The 22,728-nt window shown below is 37.3% G+C and overlaps 1 protein-coding gene across 1 annotated transcript in view; it reads left to right on the forward strand.

Annotated features, from left to right (window-relative positions):
- NBAS (neuroblastoma amplified sequence) overlaps positions 1–22,728 on the forward strand; it is a 165,790-nt gene that overhangs the window by 134,293 nt on the left and 8,769 nt on the right. The window contains 3 exon segments of the mRNA XM_018088939.2: positions 8,718–8,857; positions 14,926–15,070; positions 21,146–21,274. Of these exon segments, the coding sequence (XP_017944428.2) occupies positions 8,718–8,857; positions 14,926–15,070; positions 21,146–21,274 (414 nt within the window).

Genomic DNA, 22,728 nt, shown 5'->3' on the forward strand with positions numbered 1-22,728 from the left:
AATCATAGACTATCCTGAGTTGGGAGGGACCCACAAGGATCATTGAGTCCAACTCGTGGCCCTGGACAGGACACTCCAAGAGTCACACGATGTCCCTGAGAGCATTGTCCAAACAATTCTTGAACTCTGTCAGGCTTGGTGCTGACCACTTCCCTGGGGAACCTGGGTGCCAAACCACCCTCTGGGTGAAAAACCTTTTCCTTATATCCAACCTGAACCTCCCCTGACACAGTACTTTCAATGTGGTGGGGTTTTTAATTTTTTTTTTGTTGATTTTGGTTTGTTGTTTTTTAAGTGGACATTCCTTATAAAGCTGTTAGCTTTTCATTAACTGGGAGAAATCCTTAAACATAGCTTCAAAAACGCTTGTTTCAAGCAAGGGAATTTAATCTGCAGCACTGGTCCAGGCTACAAACTATAGTAGTTTTTTTCATTAAACAAGAACTAAATCCTGTTATTATCCAGGAGTATTTGTGAGGCCAGTAGAACAGTTTTTTAAAAGTTGCCATCTCTCAGCTGTGACTTACTAACACACAAGTTTCCATTTACCAAAATCCAAAATGGATTAAAAGTAGGATTATCCACATGTGCACTTGGGCAGATGGAGAAAGTAAGATGAAAACATCTTATTTAAAGCTGTCGGGTTCCTCTGCCACGAGGGGAGTATATTTGGAACACATTTTTGAGAAAGTAAAACTCATATTTGCTAAAGGAAAGATGGACTTCACAAATGACACATTGGCAGATAAATATTTTCTTACAGACAGGAAATATTTTCTTGTGCACAGGAAGTCTTGGCATTTGCCAGGTTTACAGTTTAGTTGTATGTATGTGCACTTCAAATTGCACTTATACAACAGTAGTGTGAGTAAGCTCATACTTTTATAATCTAAGCCACAGGTTTCTGTGGGTTTTGTCAAAAGTAAAAGTTCTTATCAGCTTTTCAAAAATGGCCTTCTGAAAATAGGAAGTGCAGTAGTGAGACTGAATGCTCAGTAAGGAAGCAGATTATGTCAGTGCTTCATCATAGTCATTGGGCAATATTCATTTTAATAGGAAATCTGTTGAATTTAATTCTGAAACAAAGGGAGTATTTAAAGTAAGTAAAACATAATGCTGTATAAATGCATTCTTTGAACTATATTTCTTAATTGCCTTTAACTCTGTACATGGCAGTACAGTGCTATGACATAGAGTGAAAGGTATAATATCACAGTATCTTTTAAACTTCAAAACTTTGATAAATACTATGGCGAGTATGTTAAGGTGATACTAAATTTGAGGGAAGTCTGTAAAATATATCTTTGACAACCAACTTCTGCTTGACCTCATTGTCTCCTATTCAGCTGCCTTGTGAGAGTACACATTTCACATACAGAAAATTATAAGCTTACTTGCGTCCCTGTGTTCTCACAGGGAAGCTCTATATAACAAAATATTGTGTGTCCAGTGTCTTTTCATAATGTAAATTTTAATATATGTGTGAGTATATAAGAGTGTCAGTCCTCATTGAGATCAAGGTCCAGTTCAGCCCTGTATTCTGTGTCCAACAGTGACCAAAAAAACCAGATGGAGAAAGAAGAGTAGGAAAAGGAAAAACATATATGAAACTTACTCCAATATTACCCTTATCTGTGAGTAGTCAGAGTGGGTTAATTAGGAATAACTGTGTAGGTAAGCTGTAAATTCAGATGTTATTGTGGCAAGATTAAATAAGTTCAATCTAGATAAAATCAAATAAAGATTTACTGTTTGTCTGGCAGGTGGGAATAATTTACCAGAAAGACACCAAACTCATTTACACTTTAAACTTATTTTCTTAAATAAAATGCCTAAGTCTGTTAGGAAGTATTGTAGCTTAAACCAAAGGTCCGATTTTAGTGCAAAATTATTGGATAAAATTGTGCACAGAGTTATGTAGATGATCAAAATAGATTGCAATAATGGCTTCCTCCAGTGCTAAAACCTTTTGAACTTTGAAGAATGAGACTATAAATATAGCAAGGAAAAAGCAGTAAGGATAAAGGGTAGTAGTTCCCCAATTCTCTGTCTCTCTGACTTCCAGTTTATGTCTCACAAAACAGAATTGTTCACTGATTTTTAACCTCATCTTTCTGACCTAATTAATATGAGGTCTCTTACTAACCTGCCTTTAACCAGATATCTCAAACTATGCCCAAGCTTACAGCTCTGCTCTCATGGTTGCTCTTGATTTCCTCCCTTCCCATGTGCCCATACACTGGCAGATGGGTGGCTGAATAACACGGTGCTTTGTTCTTCCAAACTTGTTACTACTCTCCCCAGCCTGACCCTGTCATGTCTTTGAGGATTTTCCCCTCAATCACAATTTACAGGTTTTCTTTTAAAAGAAACCCTGGTTTAGAAATGATGGGAAGCTGGTACTGTGTTGGGGAGTACAGAACTTGTGGGTTTGCCTTTAAAAAGGGTTTACTGTTCAAATGCTGTGGCATTTGAAGGTATTGAATAAGATGTTTTAATACGTGCTTGTGGTTTTGCTTTGTTTCACAAGTATATGATGTGTCTTACATCAAGACTAATAGGATATCTAGTATTTTGAAACAATTTGAAGAAAGTGAAATAAATAATAGCCTCTAAAAACTCCTAATCTTTTATTTGCAGAGTCAGTAGCTATGCAGTTTCAGGAACAGTTGTACAGTGTTGCAGCTTTGGATTTTTTTAGGGGTAATATTTGACATATGTGTTCATAATTAACTTTAAAATATCTATTTAACTTAATTTGTAATTTTTTTTGTCCTTTGTAACAAGCTTTTAACTTTGCAGCCTTGTACTAGAGGTAGGTTTCAGTTACTTATGCTTGTACAGAATTTCAGTAGCCACACAGATACCAACAGAACGGGGAATGATAGAATCCAGGATGACCTGCAGAGTGGGAAGATGACTTTCTTCAGTGACCAACCCTGACTGGCCTGTTGTGTAGAAAGTGATTTACCTAATTAGATTGTAAACTCCTTCAGGCGAGACTGCTGTATTTTGGTGCCATGAACAGCACACCAAGATGGCAATTACAGAAATTCTATCATATTGCTACCAATCCTTTCAGTCATTGTTTATAAACCATGTTAAGCCCTGTCTAATGAGTGGAAGCAAGTTTTAGCATCAGTGTTCCCTGTCTTGAATCTGAATAAAATCTTTCATGTCACATCTGCCTATTATTTTGAAATGTAGCATAGATGAATTCTCTAGCACTACATCTTGGGCAGAGGGGAGGGTGGGGAGATAAATAAAACCAGTGCATTTTACAGGGGAGTTCTGACAAATTGTAAGTGTATTGTAGCAGTAAGGGACTACTCAAATGCCTGCTTAGTGTTTCTATTTTCATTGCCATATTAATTCAAATTTATACTGCAGTGACGAACAGGAACACATTTTGAAATATTTACATTTACCATCTGGTGGGTGGTAATAAAATGAATTTTATAATCATGTAAATCAGTACGTTTTTAGTTGCCTTTCTTTGAAACTGCAAATTTCTCTGCCTTTAGTACAGGGAGTTCGGTTTTAAGCATGGATGTGGCTTTTCTTGATAAACAAGCAATTATGATGAAGGAAAATATTTTCCTTATTTCTGCAGCTTGATTCTTAATTTATAAACATCCTTATCATTTATTTCCCTTGTAGTGAGCAAAATCTGTGGATGAAAACTGTGGCTCTGTCAAGCCAACAGAGAGTAAAAATGGAATTTGCAGAATAGATATCATTGGGCAGAGTGGGGTGGAGGTCTGCCTGTGTTAGTTTTTCTGCTCATTATTCTCATATGTAAATAGGCAGCATTTTGTATTTTGATGAAGAGGATTGGATTGGCTGGATATTTCTATTGGCATTTCCATTTTTCAAAAATCACTCTCATCAGCCAATTTAGTCAGCACAAGATTCTTAGATTATATAGCTTTAGCAATAAAGCATTTATAACTCTATCAGATGTATCTGCCCCTTAGGAGGGGAGAACAATTGTTAGTGGATACATAAATGGCAGAATTTAGGTACAGCAACATTCTACTGTTGTTGTAAGTAGTGATTTTAAAGTAACTTAAATCTCAGCAGTGAGATAATGTGCCAAACTAAAGTACTGATCCTGCAGACTGCTGTGCTGAACCTTGTCTTTATCAGTCGTGTGTGATGTCCACAGTTTTAACCTTTTCATTCTTCAAGTTTAGCATCTTAAGTTTTTATAAAACATTAGGTTTCTAGAAGCTACAGAACAAACTTGAGAGGCCGCTTTTAATATTTGGACTCCTTTATGCATACCATATGTGATGATATAAAGCAATAAAGAATCTGTGGAACAAGATGATGAGTCAAAACTTCATGCTTTGAAACTTAATAAAGTATGTTGAGTGGTTTCAGCATTTTTGTCATCTAATAGGATGTGTTGATGTGATGAAAGAGCCTTATATTAAGTCTTTGAAAGATTTGATCATGAAGCAGAACAGTTGCTTTTATTTGACCAGGGATTGTAAGTGCTTTAAGTCTTTATTTCAACACTGGATATAAAGAGCATGCATTCCAAGTTTACTTGGGATGGCTGAAGTCAGATGATAAAGGGTATGTTTGTGCTCAGATAATGTACTGTTGCAGACATTACAGGTATCTCAAGCAACTGCCAGATTCCTCATTTTATTTATACTGTAGCAGTAAAAGCACCCATGCCATACATATCACATATTTTTTGTATAAACCCAAATGTTTTAAAGAGCTTCTGGGAATCTTATCTGAGGTAACTTCCTACTAGCAAAGTTATATCAGAACTGAGATATTTTTACCAATTGTTTGATAAATAGCTGGACTTCAGCAGTAAATTTTTCTTCAAGAGTGCTAGTTTTCCTGAGACTTGCGAGTCAGAGCAGTTCAAGACTGTCCCTGTAAGACAGTGACAGGTGACTGAACACGTGCTATGACAAGGCTCTGCTATTGGTAAGCAGACCATAACTACTTGAGAGAAGATAGCTGTTTGATGGCTAAAATCATGTAATTCAATGAAGTGTATCGTGTGGCTGTGCTCAAGGACACCCAAAGTACGCTATTTTGGATAACAAAAATAATCCGACTCTTCAGGCATGTTGCAGCTGTTACAGGCCATAGCTGCAATCTGCATTCCCATTTGAAATGTTGTTTGTTTTCTGTCTTGGTCACTATTTGGGAATGGTGGCCTGATTTTTGGAGTCAGAACTCCTTTATGGGCAATCCTAACAGCTGCTACCTAGTAACGAGAAACTGGGAAAAGATGTAAAGTTCTCAGGATAACATAGGATTAAGAGGGGTTTGCACTGTTTCAGACCACTGATAGTATCAAATGCAGTTGTAAGCTGCACTTAGTGTTGTTTGTGTAGCCTGTATTTTGCTTTGTGAATTTCCTGTATGTTTTTTTAAAGGAAGATTAACATATGCAGATGTTTACATATTCTTGATTCTGAACATGTGTAGTCCCTCGATAATGAAATTGCGTATTTTAACAGTTTAACATAAGGTTTGGGCTTTACTTAATTTGTGTTTTGCTTTATAATCTATCATGAGTATAATTTCTACAATTAATTCCCCTAATTGACTTTCCCATTGTGGTAAATATTTGTGCAGCCTTTTAATGAGAAGCATGAAGCCAGATGTGTTCTGCTGCCAAAGAGACTGCCTGAAACTGCAGAAAATCAAGTCAGAATTGAGCAAATCTGTTGTTAAAACTGAAAGTCCTTGCTTTCCTTTTCCTTGCTTTTGTTGTTGTTTTTTTTGTTTTGTTTTGTTTTGTTTTGTTTTTCCTTTTTTTGTTGTTTTTCATATTTCCTTGGGTTCATCTGAAGTTCAAGTCTGACTATGGGCGTCGTTATTCTGTTTAGTGACAGATTTTCTTTACAGGCACTTGTGTTATCAGGGCTCTGAGCAGTTAATGGCAGGTTATCTTTGCATGGTTAACCTTTGAGTGGTTTAGGCAGACGTTTTTGGGTTTTGTTAAAAAAAAGGAAGGGGGAGCTGAGTTATATTATCTCATTACGCTGTGTTGCAACATTCAGAGTCATCTGAATAGATCATCCAAAATCACTACAAAGGGAGTGTTCAATTAAAAGTGGATTTTTTTGCACTGTTATTACACTATAACAGGCTTGACTAACCTCAGCAACTCATCTCAGCTAGCTTTCACCTTTGTTAAGATGGAATTTCTACCTTTTTACACAGCGTACTCTCTGCTGTGAGAGGTGGCTGCTTCCTCAGCATGCTCTCCCTCAGCCTCAGAAAGTGAAGACAATGCAGAAGAAAACTTATGCTCTGTGTGTGTGTTATATATGTATATATATATATATGTGTGTATATATATATATACATACATACACATATCTGTGTATAATAAATATAAATTAAAACCTCATTCCAATGTGCTACTTCAAGGTATTGCTTTCTTCTAGCAAGGAACTGTCGCTTTCTAATCTCATCTGTTTCACAGTAAATGTAAATGACATGCATTTAAAATGCAATATAAAAAGTGAATTTTCACTAGTCTTCTTAAAGACTACAAATCATTAACTTTGTAGAAAGTTCACTTTATTTTTATTACTCATAGTGGGAAACGTAGGTGGATTGAAAAAAGGCCCCGTAGAAAGAAATACTGCAGAAATTCACTATGTTTGAGAACAGAAAGTTAATTCTTCTGATTTACTTTGATTGAATTGATGTGTGCTGTGTCAGGAGCAATCACGTTGCAAGGATCCTACTGTCCAAAACTCAAAATTATAGTGTTAAGTTAGTTAACCTTGTAAAAAAAGTAAACCCAAGTCTGTAAAGATGCATTAGGCAGAATTATTGGAATTCAGTTCATGTTGAATAGGATGTCTGATCTGCTCTCCACTACTAATGGGGGACCTTCTGTGACAGCTTTTCTCTTCTATTAATATTGTCTGTACCATTTCTTGCCATTTTTATGGTTATCATTAGAGAGATCTTAACATTTCTTCTGTGTTTTGAAGTTACATGCTGTCTGTGCAAATATACCAAAATGTACTCAGTGGACCATCCAGAATGCTTCTTGGTTTAAATATTTAAACAGCTAGTTGTCTGAAGAAGGAGTTTGAGGACAGATAAGCAATCTGAGAGCTTCTGTTGTCCAACTAGTGATTATTTTGCTAAGATGCTAAATATTTTTGAACCTTAGATGTTAGCATGTCTTATGCCTCTTTTACCATTTCTTGTTTTTCTCCTTTCTCTTTTCAGCCTTGTAATTTAAATATTGACTATTATAATATTTTATATTAACAAGTATAGATGGAATTTAGGGATATTACAAGTGGATAACTGATGCCTGCTATGTGACATTTGCAGTACAAAAAAGTATTTCAAGTGGACATATCTCAGAAATGTTTCTGCACTATCTAAATTGTTTTAGTATATGGTGCTTTCAGATATACTCTGGAGACAGAAGCAAACAGTTTTTCAACACTAAATATTTTAAAGTCATGGATTATATAGGCAACTCGATAAATGCATCAGTAATGTTTGTTTTCCAACCTCTTTTGAAAATTTGCTCTTGATGTATTAGAGCCACTTTGAAAAGATTGGAATGCAGTCTTTAATCTTTCAGAGTAGATGTAGAACTAAGGAAGACTTTGTCCATGTTTGATGTCTTAGAACTACTTGGGCTGAAACAGAAAAGTTAACATTTAATGCTGTGTGTCTTCACCAGAATTATAAGATGAAACTGAAGTGTTTGATATTCTGGAACTTTTTGAACTTTGGAAGAAAAGTTCAGTGTTAGAATGTGTTAATAATGCAGAGAAAGCTACCCTGTTATTGTAACAAATTATTTCTGAACTCCAAAAACTTTTGTATGTGAGGTAGATAGCGAGTTTCTGTTCCATTTGTAAAAGACCTCCTAGTGTGATAGCCAAACTTTTAAACAGAAACTACTTCTCATTTAGTAGCAACCTTCCTTCAACAGTGCGACCTTTTACTTGGAACTTTTTTACCATGCAAACTGCAGGCAGTAATTATCTGTAAAAGAACCTGTCATCAACTGACGTGAATTCAAGTCCTGGCAGAAACTGCAGGTTTTCAACAGAGATGGACACTTTTCCCAAGATAAAGTTGTCTGGGAGCTGCCTGATGAAATGTGGGGTTTTGTTTTTCTCAGGTTCAAATACCTATGCAGAGAAATACTGCATTACTTGTTAGCAAATGTTCTTTGCTGGGTAAAGTAATTTGGAATCATCTTTCAAGGCTCTTTCATAGGTGAGAAAAGATGAGATGCTGCAAATTCAGGAAAAACTATTGAATTTTCTTACATGACTGAGAGCAATATATATTAGGGGAGCACAAACATACTCATTCTTTAAAAATATATGTGTGTGTGTGTGTATGTCTATACATTGTGAAAGAAATTTAAGGCATTTTTGGTTGTTTGAAGAACACAGAGATAAAATCCTGTGAACTAATCAATGAATGTACTTATGTGAAGTTACACCGTTCTAGGAATGTCCACCTAAGTCATTCTCCATCATTTGTGCTCTCCTGTTTTATTTGCATGTAACTGAAAATGAGAAGGAAGAAAATGGGTTTCTGGGAAAATGATGTTGACTGTGTTCCTGCATTGTTTTGGAACAGCGATGTCCTTCACAGATAGTTTGTTGATTGCTTTTAAGTCATTGATTTCTGGCAAGAAATATATCAGGTGGTTTTTAATTTTTTTTTGTCCCCTTCAGGTAGAGATGACAGATATCGAAAATGAAGAAAAAAGGTATGATCTCTTCCTGGGACTTCTGGAGTCTAGTCAGAGTCTGTCTGAGTTTCACCACTTGGTTTTACTACTTCAAGCTTGGCCACCAATGGACAGGAGCAACGGGTGAGCATTTCTTCAAACAGTCATGTAACAAAAGAGTTCAAAGTCTTCTTGCTTGATGTCATGTAGTTTTCAGTCAAATAATTGAAACATAGCTCAGAGTATGACCTTTGGAAGGGGCCATTCTGAGAAGAATAAATGGTTTATTTAAAGCAGAATTGAATCTCAAATCAGTTTCTTGTTAAACCTATATATGCAGATGTAATCTGTATTGTGGCAGAGACAGAAAAACTTTATTGCCTGAACTTTTGCACAGGAGAGTGTTCTGTCTGCTTAAATTTCAGATTACATATTTTGCTCTTGTTTTTAGCACTGTGAACAAAATTTATAAAAAAGAATAGAAAGTTCTGACTGTTTTTTCCATTCAAAGTTATACTTTGCAGAAAAGCCTTTGAAAGCTCATGTGCAAGTAATCTGCAGGGAGTCTGTGAGGATAATAATACCAAGCAATGGCTCTTCTCTCTTCTAGATCCACTGCCTATTATTTCTGTCTCTGAGTGAGGTATCCAAAAGAATATATACAAGGAAAGGCATATCCTAGCTCAACAATTTAAAATTAAAGTAATTATTTAAGACTTCAGAATTGTACTCATCAGAGTAGGTATTAACTGAAAGTGTTAATTTTGGAACATCTTGACTATGTTATTTTTTACCAGTTCTTTGGGTTTTTTCTGTGACTTTCTGAACGCATTTAAAGGTAAAAAATTTAGGAGTTGTATTCTATAACTGATAATCACTTCTAAGATATAAAGATTCATATAAACTTATGAGATAAACGTCACATATCTCTCAAAGAGAGCAATACCATTATTAAATTTTTTGGACCAAAAGCAATGTGCCATGTCTGACAGTGCTTAGGTTAGAGTCCTTAAATGATGTTTACTTAGGATTACTGTAGAGTATGCATTACAACCTGTTTTAACTTGGGGACTGCATTCCCTAAAGTGGAAGTGTTTATGTGCATTGATTTGTCAGAAAAGTTGAGGCTTATCTTTTTGTGAAAAGTAACTTTTCAGTGCATGTGTAGAAAACTGGTGGATTACAAGATAATCTGTAGGGATTATTTACCTTCAAACCTGGATAAGCATTAACCTAAATTCTTTAGTGACAGTTTTAAAAAACAAAAATTGTCTTCAATGCACAAGTACAAGGCCTGTTACATCTCATCTCACTCATGGCTGGGCTTCACAAACGAAGATTTGGGAAGGGCTCTACCCACTTTTGTTGCAGGCACATTGGTGGCTAAAAAGGCCAATACGAGACAGGCATGTCCGGTTGCAAAAGGCACAGCAGAAAGACTCCTTAGGTGGTATATTCTGCAAGGCACAATTCTTTCTGCGTTGTCTTTTCTCCTCAAGGGTGATCCTGTGTGGTTTCTCAAAAGCATCCACAGTGTTATAGATGGTGTGTCTCCAGGCCTCCCGATTGGAGGCCAGAGTAGACCAGTTATGGTGATCAATATGGCCAAGGCTGAGATGTTGTTTCAGGGAGTCCTTGTATCTTCTCTTTGGGGCTCCTCTCATGCGGCAGCCGGTGGCAAGTTCACCATAAAGCAAGATCTTAGGGAGGCGGTGGTCCTTCATCCTTGAGACGTGCCCTGCCCAACGCAGCTGTGTTCTCAGCAACATGGCCTCAATACTTGTGACTGCTGCTTGTTCTAGAACAGATGTATTGGTCACATAATCTGACCAGTGGATGTTTAGGATTGTACGGAGACAGCGTTGATGGAAGCGTTCTAGGAGATGCAGGTGGTGGTGGTAGATGACCCATGATTTGGAACCATATAAAAGAGTAGACAGCACAATGGCTTTGTAAACACTGATCTTTGTACTTTTCTTCAAGTGTTTATTATGCCATACTCTTTTATGGAGTCTTCCGAAAGCACTGTATGCCTTTGCTAACCTGTTGTCTATCTCCCTGTCAATCTTACCATCCGAGGAGATGAGGCTACCTAGGTAATTAAACTGCTGGACTGATTTGAGCTCTGATTGGCCAATGGTGATATGGGGATGATGGAAGACTTCCTGAGGTGCAGGTTGATGGAGAACTTCTGTCTTCTTTAAGCTGACTTCCAGCCCAAAGAGCTCAGCAGCATCTGCAAAGCAGGATGTTAAATGCTGCAGAGCTGCTTCTGTGTGGGCAACAAGGGCGGCGTCATCAGCATAAAACAGCTCCTGGACAAGATGATTTAAGGTCTTAGTGTTGAATGGGCTTCTATCAGTATGGTATCGGATGTAGATACCGTCCTGATCATCGAGGTCTGCTGTGACCCTTTGGAGCATCATGCTGAAAAAGATTGTGAATAGGGTAGGAGCGAGAACGCAGCCTTGTTTCACACCATTCTTAATTAAAAAGAGCTCAGAAAGTGTGTTGCCATATCTGAGTTGACCGTGCTGATCCTCATGGAGTGAGATGATCATTTTAAGGAACTTGGGGGGACAACCTATTCGTTCCAAAATCTGCCACAGACCTTTTCTGCTCACAGTATCAAAAGCCTTGGTGAGGTCGACAAAGGTTAATAGAGACCTTTGTTCTGTTCCCTACTCTTCTCTTGCAGTCGTCTGAGAACAAATACCATGTCTGTGGTGCTCCTGTTGGCTCTGAAACCACATTGGCTTTCAGGTAGAATTCCTTCTGCTATAGCAGGTATTAGTCTGTTCAAAAGTATTCTTGCCAGGATTTTGCCAACAATGGAGAGCAATACCATGTAATACCATGGTAATTTGAGCAATCTGATTTAGTACCTTTCTTCTTATACAAAATGATGATGACTGCATCACGAAGTCTGATGGTAGTTCGCCGAGTTCCCAACAGCGCACCACAAACTCATGAAATTTAGCATGGAGTGCAAGGCCCCCATGTTTCCAGACTTCAGGTGAAATTCCATCAACCCCAGCTACCTTGCTGATTTTCACCTGCTGTATGGCCTTGAGGGTTTCTCCTAAAGTGGGGGCAGTATCCAATTCGTATTTCACCGGTTGTTGTGTGATGGACTGAATTGCTGAGTCTTGGTCTACACGGTTGGTGCTGAAGAGAGTCTGAAAGTGTTCAGACCATCGGTTCAGAATGGAGGTTTTATCTGTTAGAAGGCCTGTTACATAGTATGTCACAAATTCATGTTCCAGCTTTCATTTGAAGTTTTGGGTTTGATTTTAATTAAAAATTGGATGTCTCACAGTGTGTGTAGCCATCAAACCTTTTACACCTAAAAACCAACAAAACTTATAGAACAAAAGGTCAAGTGAAATACTGCTGCAGTTAGCAAAATTATTTTTCCTTAGGTTTACATTCTATAAAGTCTCAAAAGGAAAGAGAGGTAAAAGAACTGAAGTTTGAGAGTTTTTTTAGTAGGCTTTTAATTTTGTAACCTCTGTATTAAAAAGTCCATGTTTTTTAACATTTTTGAGTTCTTAATTTTTAAAACATTCCAGCTACACTAATGCTTATTATGGCAAGAGATTCTCTTCATGTAGTAATATGCAATGTTTACTGTGAGAAAACAAAGAGGTAGCTTGGTTGCTTCAATCAATACTCACAGCTGTATACTTTTTAAAATTTTATTTTCATACCCTTGTTATGCATGCATGCTTTTCCACCCAGATGTCTCATATTCAGATGTCATTTTAAACATTTCATGAAGGTATTTTTAAAAAAAATTATTGACAGTACCTGAAGCTCTGCAAGTACCTTTGGAACTTGATGCCTACATTCAAAAGGCATTTTTTATATTTATAATAAATATTGATAAGGTGTTTTGGAGCTGAAAAAAAACCAGCTTTTTGTTAATGGGAAAAAAAAATTAATGTGTTTCTACTGTGCTTTTGAAATAATTACCTTTTTCATGTTGAGAAGTAACTTTTTTTGACCACATTGAACTAAAGTAAAATTCAGGAGAGAAGAAAACTGAATTCTACCTGTAGATGTCAAAGTTTTGGTAACTGAATTTTAATTTCACTTAGAGATAGCAAATAGCAGATATTTGTTAATAGATCACAGAAGCAGTTGAAATAGTTATAAGGAATTGTGGTGAGAACAGCTTTATATGTGTAAACTGTATATCTGATACTTAAATAAATTTGCATATGGCAAGCCTTGATGGCCTTGCCATCTTTCTGTTTTTTCTGTGTTTTGTGGTGGGATTTTTGTTTCCTTTTTTGAATGGTAAATTCTTACAGATTTTCTTAAGGTACTCTGGGAGCAGCAGCTACAGAAGTGGAAATTCATGACTCTCTGTGCTTCTAAGCAAGAAATGGATGACATAGCAGGAGCAATCCATTTAACCAGTGGCAAAGATGGAGTTGCAGGGGTTTTTTTTCCTTCTCCTGACCTTACTGAGGATTCAGAAATTAAGTGCATCATGTTCTGTTTGTTGAATATGCTGGCATCTTTGAGTTCGACCCATGAGGTTGAAAGGAGGGGAGAGGGAGAGGGAGAGGAAAGGAGGAGCTCTGCTGTTCCCAGCCAGACTTGTGGGAGCTCTGTGCTCAGTGACTGTGAATGATGAAAAGGCTCAATTAAACTGTCGGAAGAAAGACAACGACTTCTATTTAATTTGCATTCAGTTGCCCACTCCTGTCATCTCTGTCTGACTTTCATGGTGGGCTGTAATGTCAGCTTCATGTTCAGCTGATTTTACTTGTTGTTTATGTGTACTTGCAAAAACGGGCGATGAACAGGAGAGAGCGTTCATATATGAAATAGTAGATACTGGTGGTTGTCCTCTCCATCCTCTCCAGAGCTGTCAGAGTCCTCATATATGTCAATCCCTCTGACTCTCTTAACAGACTCCATTTACAATGACATTAATGTGTTGCTTTAACAATTGCTACTAAATAATAGTTTGAAAAGCAGCACTTTGACAGCATTTTACTGCTCATTGTCACGTGTGCTAGATGGATATCTTAATTTACAAATGTAACACAATATGGCGAATTTTAGTCTTGATGCCATTTTTTTTTTCTTCACGCTAAATAAAAAGTTTCCCATGTCTTTGGGGTGCTGATTACTGGCCAGAGAGATTGATGGGGTGATTTTTAAAACAGCTTTTGTTCCTTCCTAAGTTTATGCACAGATAAACATAGTATTTGTGTTACTGTGGCTTAATATAATCATGATTTAGTCTGTCATTATGCCTGATTTTAGCCCATTGTAGGTGGGAATTGAAATGCACTAACTTAATTTACATTAGAAAAATGACAGTGCAGATGTGCTCCAATGTTACACTTTGTGCTATCACGTAAAAGTGGTCGGCTACCCATTTCCGTCAGTACATCCAGTCCTAGCCAGGACACTTATTTCTAAGAAAAGTATCCAGCCATCTCCATGATCTGTCAGATAGAGGCTATAGGCCAAGAAATGTTGCAGCAACAAAACTTTACAGTAAACATTACCTTTGTCATCCTCATGATAAAATTTACTCATATCTACTGTCTGCTATCTGTTTAAGTCTGACTGTATAATGGTGACATACTATGAAGTTATGTGTGGGATTACAAGAATTTTTTAAATATGTAAAACAAATATGTCTGCATCCATATCTACTAGCAGAGAAGTTCAGAAGCACGTAATTTCACTTTCCTACCCTGTTTGGATGGGCTATGGAAAAAGTTTATTTTTGTTTGTACTTGTTGGACCTGAAAATTAAAATGTGAATCTGGCAATATTTTCTCCACTCAGAAGCAAGAGACAGATACTTGAGAGACAGAAGCTGTTAAAATGTGATCAAAACAAACAAAATTAGGAGTACTGGATTCCTGTCACCCCTCCCTTGATACCATTCTGCTTGGTAAATCAGCTGGTATAAAGCCGGGAGAAGTGGTTCCTATGCTATTCCAATTTGATCAGTCTTTATCTGTAATTCCTCAGGGATTGTAACAGTATGTCATAATTCCAAGTATTTTAATCTTCTGTGTTTGAAAGAGTGCTGGCATAATGGACAGTAACTTGTCTCAAAACTTTCGTTTTTCTTTCATGAGGTTGCAATTTTAAGTCACACACACACAAGGAACAACTTACAGAAAGTGGTGTATGTGTATTTACATTCTGTATACATGTCTTTTTTTACTGGGCAGATCGTGCACAGATGATAATCCCTGGGTGAAACTGGGAACTGTTATGCTGCAGAGATGCCCACCTGAGGAAAAGGAGAACACAGGAAATGAAATTTTGAAAATTTGCCGTTCTTTGTATGAGACAAAGCACATGCTCCCTGTCAAGGTAAGTTTTTACTTTGGTTGTCATGCATATGGATCCTATTTCAAGGTCCCAGCTACAATAAAGATGTTGCCATACTGGATCAAGTCCAGTGGAGAGCTAACAGAGAGGTTGAGAACTGGGTTCATTCTGTCTTGACAAGAGATGACTAAGGGAGATCATATCTTTATCTTTAAATATGTGGATGAGGAAACAAGTAGAGGAGTTAAGAGTCAGTCTCTTCTCAGAGATGCTCAGTGATAGGACAAGAGGCAATAGGGACAAGTCATCAAAAACTCTGATTACATCCAAGGAATGGTTAGAAGAGTCATAGAGTAAATGCTGTGTAATAACTATGATAATCTATCTTCCCTAAGTATGTATACATACGTCAGTGAAAACATCTCTTAAGTATAAAATTATTGAAATTATTGAAGTGCTTTGTATGTAAACACTGTATATTAATGAAGACAGACTGGAGAAATACTTAATGAATGTCATACAATTTCAGAGTACTTGTGCATATTTTTAGTAGCCTGATTAATCCCTTATAATCGTCTTCACACAATCACTATCTGTTGTAAAAAACAGCTGATGTTAGGAAGAGAAGCAGAATAGAAACAACATTCTATTTAAAATACAGACAGGTGAGTGTGTGGTTTGCTTTTTTTTTTAATAGTCCAACACACTGGTTTGAGTCAAGTTCAAAAATCTGTGTAAAACAAGATTCCAGAAGGTGGCAGTAAACTGAAATGATTAGTACATTTATTAATTTATTCATCCCACTAAAACACTTTGGTGGAAGGCAGGTCTCTCTATCCCTGGGACTGGTGTAATTATATGTAGTTTTTCTTTATAAGGTGTTGAAATGGTGCAATATATCGCATAAACTCACAATCTTATTGTGCATAAGAGTAGCTAAACTTTGTCAAAGTTGAATGTTCTGCCTCAGCTCAGTGATTCAGGGAGATAAATCCTGAGTCTCACTGTCATACATCAGTCAGTTCACCATAGGTTCTGATCAAGAATGGGTCATGATTTGCATTTCTCTTAATCAAGTAAAGTTTTCCTTGATCTCCATGACAAGTCACTGTTTACACACAGTTTTGGTATTGGTAGACAGCTTTAGTTGGAGGGGCCTTCCTGTTTTAATGGTACAGGATGTTGGAAGAACCCACAGTGTAGCTGTGAATATACAGGTACAGATATGAGGACATTCTGGTCCTCAAGCATAAAACAGCTTTACTGATGTAAAATACATTTTTTATGAGTGGAATGCTGTGCAGCAACAGGAGTTGCACTAAAATGTAATTGTACAGTTACTTACAAACACAAGCTATATTGCTGTAAGTCTCTACTTGGGAAGAGCAGGAATGACATGCATAAATTCAAGTAATTTATTTGTATGCAAGGCTGCAGTACTTATGTGCACAAATTACAGTTGCAATTGTGTGGCTGAATAAGATGAAAATCTGATCACTGACAATTAACCTGTTTAGATGACTTCACATTTCAGTAAATACACTGGTTAAGAAGACAAATCTGGAATGATGAAATTCTAAAAACTGAGATCAATTTATTATCATGAATAACATTTGCCATTCTGAAGTTCAAAGGTTGTTACTGGAAACATGTAACTTCAAGGTTTTTGTCCATCTCCTGCTGGTTTATCTAGTTTTTTAAGCCATATTCTTTTTTTATGTCTTTTGGATAGTTGCATAGCTTTAATCTTTGTATTTTGTGTGTGTATTTGGTTTGTGGAAGTTTTTTGGGGGGTTTTGTTTGGGGTTTTTTTGTTTTTTAATTGGCATTATTCAGTGGATAGATATTACCATTCCTCTCAGTGGAAATAAGCATTGTTTTATTAGCCCGGAAGACGTGTTTGGACTGTCCAATATCTGCTCTGCTTGATTAATCTCTTTAGAAAGAGACAAATCCTTCTGCCACTGGTAGTTGTTAAAGTGTGACTCCTGAATGTCTCATGTTCTTCTATCAGCCTAAGGGTCATGTGCCAGTTAACATGAACACCTACAAAGGAGAATGTATCTAGTCCCTTATCTGTAATCACCCTGCGGTCCTAGTGGCTATGAGATGCTTATATCCTAGAATAATATAGCAGCCAGCTGGTCGCCTTTTTTTTCTATTTTTGTAGCTAGTTTTATTGGGATTTATATCTGAATTTACATTGTATGGTTTTGTTCATCATTTCGATCAGTTGTCTCTGATCATTTTTTTCTGATAGTGTTGAATTTAAAAGCTGCCATTCAGTCTGCTTTTAGCCTCTCCAGAGATAATACTGTTTGTATTCATTACCCAGCCCTTCAAGCCATCTGTGAAAATACTGAATAATAACTGGACCCAGAGCAGACTCCTATGAAATATGGTTTATATGCCTCACTGATGTCACAGTGAACCATTGATAGCTGCATAACTAGGCAGAAGACAAAAGTTATCTTACAGAAGTTTCAACTAAGTTATGATAATCCAGGTTTTGAATTGGGCCTTCCCTTGACCCTCTCACAGGGAGCATCAAACCCCCTCTAAGCACAGCCTTTCATGGCAGGCAGCAGACACTTGAATACTTTTGGGTGCTTAACAAGCACAGAACAAGAACAGAAAGCCACTTGTGCTGCTCTGAGAAGTCTGTGGGTGGTGACTTGTTGTCTGGGGTAGGAATTTCAATTCCTGTCCAAAGCAGCTGTGCAGTCATTTGTGGCAGTGATACAATGAGATAGTTACACTATTCGGACAGTCTTCAGTGACTGGCAAGTTGTCCAGTCTCTTCCTGTGGAAAAAAGGAGTGGAGACCAATCCAAGGATTTGCAGGTTGGACAACACTATCCTACACCTTATTTCTCTGGTGCAGAGGACAACAAGTGTTTCATGTGACATTTTCGAAGTCTTGCTGAGCTCAGATTTCATAAGGAAAACAGAGGCAGTGCAGTTTTTCCTCAGAGGAGATACCAAGTGAGGAAGAATGGATAAGAAGTACCCTTCTCCATAAACTGCTAGCAAAATTGACATTAAAATAAAACACCTTGTTAATATAAATGCATTATAAGAGGACACTGAAAAATGAAGGGCAACAGACAGAACCTGCAAAAAGTAGTGCATGGATGAAAATACCTCAGAAGTGAAAGACTGGGGAAGTGCAGTGTATTATCTTACCAGAGATTGAGGGGTGTTTGATTGTATTCTGCAGATATTTCTAGATAGAACATGAGCTAATAAAAATCTCTCTTGATTTACAAAGAAAGATATAACAAAAAACAATTCAGTTTATGTAATTTCAAAATTTAGCATAAGGCTAAATATCTTGAAAGAAAGCAAAGTTAATTATTGGAATGTGTATTTCACCTTCAAAAGAGATGATGGCTTCCCTATACTTGGGCACGGTAGGTAAGATTGAGTATGTCTGCTAGTCATGCTACCATCAGGGAGAAAGTTATTCAAGGTGTCTATCCAGTTTTGAAAGGTTTTCAGACAAAAAGAGTTATCAAGCATGGTAAAATTGCTGGTTTACTCAGGTTGTGTATCTTACAACTCTTATAATTTATTTTTCTAAGTTGCATTTATTGCTGTGGATACACATTTTCAAGAAAAGGAGACATGTAGAGTGAATCTCTAGCTTTGCATTCAGTAAATTTGCTGGAATGGCTGGTGTGCTGCTCAAAAGAAATACAATGGAATATGAAATTATCAGAAGTTTGATAAGCATATGAATGATCAGACAAAGTTTAGTGTATTTGTTTAATCGTCTTATTCCTTGATCCTGTGTCATATCCTTCCCAACAATCATGACACTCTCTTCCCAACTCTCATGACACTACATTGAGAGGAGCTGTCGACTCCCTCAAGGGCCGAGAGGCCCTACTGAGAGACCGCAATAAATAGAGAGATGGGCAATCACCAACCATCTGAACTTTAACAAGGGCAAGTGCCGGATTCTGCACCTGGGATTGGGTACCCCTGGTTGTGTGTATAGACTGGGGAACAAGAAGCTGGAAAGCAGTGCTGTGGAAAGGGACCTGGGAGTCCTGGTTGATGGCAAGTTGAATGTGAGTCAGCAGTGCCCTGGCAGCCAGGAAGGCCAACCTTGTCCTGGGGGGCATCAGGCAAAGCATTGCCAGCCGCTCGAGGGAGGGGATTGTCCTGCTCTGCTCTACACTGGTGCGGCCTCACCTTGAGTCCTGTGAGCAGTTTTGGTCACCCCAGTATAAGAAAGACATTAAGCAATTAGAGTGTCCAAAGGAGGGCCAGGAGGATGGTGAAGGGTCTGGAGGGGAAGCCTTATGCGGAGTGGCTGAGGTCGCTTGGTCTGTTCAGCCTGGAGAAGAGACTGAGGGGAGACCTCATTGTGGTCTTCAACATCCTCATGAGGGGCAGGTACTGATCTCTTCACTCTCGTGACCAGTGACAGGACTGAAGAAAATGGCATGAAGCTGAGTCAGGGGAAGTTTAGGTTGGATATTAGAAAAAAGGTACTTCACCCAGAGGGTGGTTGGGCACTGGAACAGGCTCTTCAGGAAAGTGGTCACAGCACCAAGCCTGTCTGAGTTCAAGAAGCCTTTGGACAGTGGTCTCAGACATGATGTGATTTGTGGGGATGTCCTGTGCAGGGCCAGGACTTGGACTTGATGATCCTGATGGGTCCCTTCCAATTCAGCATGTTCTATGATTCTAAGCATCAACAATCAGTAGCAGTACTGAATACAAGTTTGAAGGAACAAGTCTGAGTAAGAGAACAAGCTTTGCCTTAGTGACTCAGAGCTCAGTGTGTTGGAATATATCCTTCTAGGCTGTGTTTTTCGAAGGGGTAAATTTAGAAAAGCCTGAGCAGAAAGAGAGAGTTCCGTGTCCCAAGTAAGACCAGGTGTGTCTGCAGTATATTACAGTTGGAGCATTTAACATCTCATCTTCAAATAATTTTTAGGCTTTTAAGCTCACAGCTATTGAAACCGTGCTGCTACAAATGTAGATCATCTTGGTCATGAAGTTGTTACAGTTGTCATTAAACTGTAAAAGATGTAAAAAATACGTGACTTGCATTCTCTCAGCTTAATGTTTAGTTGACAAGTTCCTTTGACAATTGCTCTCAAAATGCTGGAGTGAAACAGCATCTCTAAGAGATAGGTACCATTTTCAAGGTAACTGTAATACAATATCTAGAGTCCTTAGTGTAAATTGCCTTTGAATATGGGGCATCTCTGATGGACCTCATTGGGAAATGGTTGTGACAAGCAGCCTGAATTCTCAGAAATGACAAAAAGGGAAGAGGAAGGGAAGGAGAAGTTATAATTTGATTTATAATGTAATTTGTTCATTGAACTACTTTTTGATGTATAAATGAATAAATCACTGTACTATTGAGGGGAAAAAAAGCCAATCTACAAGTTACATGTAGAATGTTTTGTTTGTTTGTTTTAACTAAAAACCAGCATAAAGATTTGGAAAGGCAGAGTTGATTTGTTGGGGGTTTTTTGTTTTTATTTTTGAAGATATTTCTCTGGCCAGTTTCTTCTTGAAAAAGATGTGGTGCTAAATTTAATCTATATTATATAATACAAGAAACTAGATGAATGATGGAAAGTTAATTTGCTAAACTTTATTTGTGTATAAAATATCATACAGAATTTGGAGACCTTTTGCTACAGAACTTTATGATGTTGAGCTCTGCTATGTACTGTTACTTCCTCTTTATTTTGTTCTACTTTTATAATTGCATAATTGAGTTACAAAAATGTCACAGGTGTCTTTTAAAGTTTCTTTCTGTGCTTTGCAACATTTCAGTAACTATATATATATTAGTCCCACAGAGAGCTGTGATTGTTCTGTTATTTTTTCAGTAAAACTGCGGTTTCTAATGGTGATTCAGTACCTGCCTTGTCTTAATCTAACAAATGGTGCACTTTAACCTTGTATTCCACATTTTTTAAATTTGTCCTTTCAAGTTTCCAAAGAGCTATTTCCGACAGGGAAGTCATTCGTTGTGGAGGTTTGGTTTTCATTTTACATTTGACATAAAATTTTCGTAAATTTTAGTGTGAATGATTATGTTAGTATCTCCAGAGATCGCACTGAGTTTTCTTTTATTTTCAGTGTATAAAAGAATTATGTTTGCTGCTGCTTAACCAGTCCCTCCTGCTGCCATCCCTGAAACTGCTGGTAGAAAGCAAAGACCAAGATCTTCATGCTGTGGCACTGGAGCAGATAACAGCTATTGCTAAGGTATGAACAATTGAATGAACCACCTTTCAGAGTCTAAGCTAATAAATTACCTCTTTTATCTTTATGTAGTGAGCAAAGACTACTAGACACTTACCATTATTTAGATTTTCCACAGGTATTGTGTCCACAGTGAACAGTAACATTGGGCTAGTAAGATCTTTTATAGATGCTTGAGGTGATTAAACCTCATTTAAATTACCTATTTTAAGTCATTGTGGTGGAACAGAAACTATTCTGCTATATAAAGTAGATTGTTACCTCTGTGTTCATATTATCACACTTTGGGTTTTTTTAAGTGATAATAGTATGTCAGGTGACTTTGTTTCTGACAAGGTTGGCAGTCTGTTTATGTACACGTGGAGACCTGTTATGTCACTGGTTTTGTACTGATGGTATGCTAGGGGACTTTCATGCAATTATAAATAGGTTTTATTCGATACTGTAGCAAAGTTACAGTCTCAGACCTTTTTATGAAGGAGAATGGCTTTCCTGTCTGACTGAATTAACTGCACTGATAATTTCCAGAATTATAATATTTAGGTGGGAAAACCTCATCTCTAGTACTTCCAAATTCTGCACCATATCTTAGGGAGCTCTTGGTTGTGTATTACAGTACAAAATAGTAATTGATGTTATATTTCCCATGTGATACTTCAAAATGAAACTACCATATGGAAACAGTTTTAAAAATAAGCATCCCCCAAAAGCAAAAGCTTTAAAAATGCAATTTTTAGAAATTCAGATTGAAATTATAACTGCTCTAGTTATATTGATTGCCATGAATTTTTCAGATTCCTTAGTTGCAATAAACTGAAAATCCTACTTTTGCACCTCTATTCCCTATGAAGGATATTCTAGATCCCAGGATTCTCCCTTAAGTGCTGTGCCTGTGCTTGTTATGCTGCACATTGTATTCCAGAAGCTTTCTCTTTTTGCATCCGTTGGATAGTTTGAGAAATGATCTGTCATCTTTCCAGGACTGGTGAAGACTGGTCAGAAAAGCAGTGGATCTGGAAGCATAGGCTCCATCTCAGATGCCGCTAATTTTTCCTTCAAAAGGACTTAGTTTTCAACTTTTTTCATGTGTTTTTATGAACATTTGAAACAGTAGCATGAAAGGTAGCAGGACATATTATATGTAATACACATCGGCTTGTATCAAAATTCCATACCATCGCTAGCAGCCAGTTTGAATTTGAAGTGTTTGTTAGTTGAGTTTGGTATTTAAGCAAAGAACCACCATGAAGGTGTTCCTGTTCCCTTTTTTTATACAAATAAACCACAAATTTTCTGACTTTTTCACAAAACATAATATTATGAATATTAACCACCAAAACAATAGTACATTGGTAGTTTTCTTTTACCACTTGCTATTTTAGATTTTATGTCTGCAAAGCAAGGCTTTTTTGTAACTGCTTTTAAACAAGATGATCTCACTGAAAAGCAAGCGTGGA

The sequence above is a fragment of the Manacus vitellinus genome, unplaced genomic scaffold (genome assembly GCF_001715985.3).
Source record: "Manacus vitellinus isolate BGI_N305 unplaced genomic scaffold, ASM171598v3 scaffold_11_pilon, whole genome shotgun sequence".
Taxonomy (NCBI): domain Eukaryota; kingdom Metazoa; phylum Chordata; class Aves; order Passeriformes; family Pipridae; genus Manacus; species Manacus vitellinus.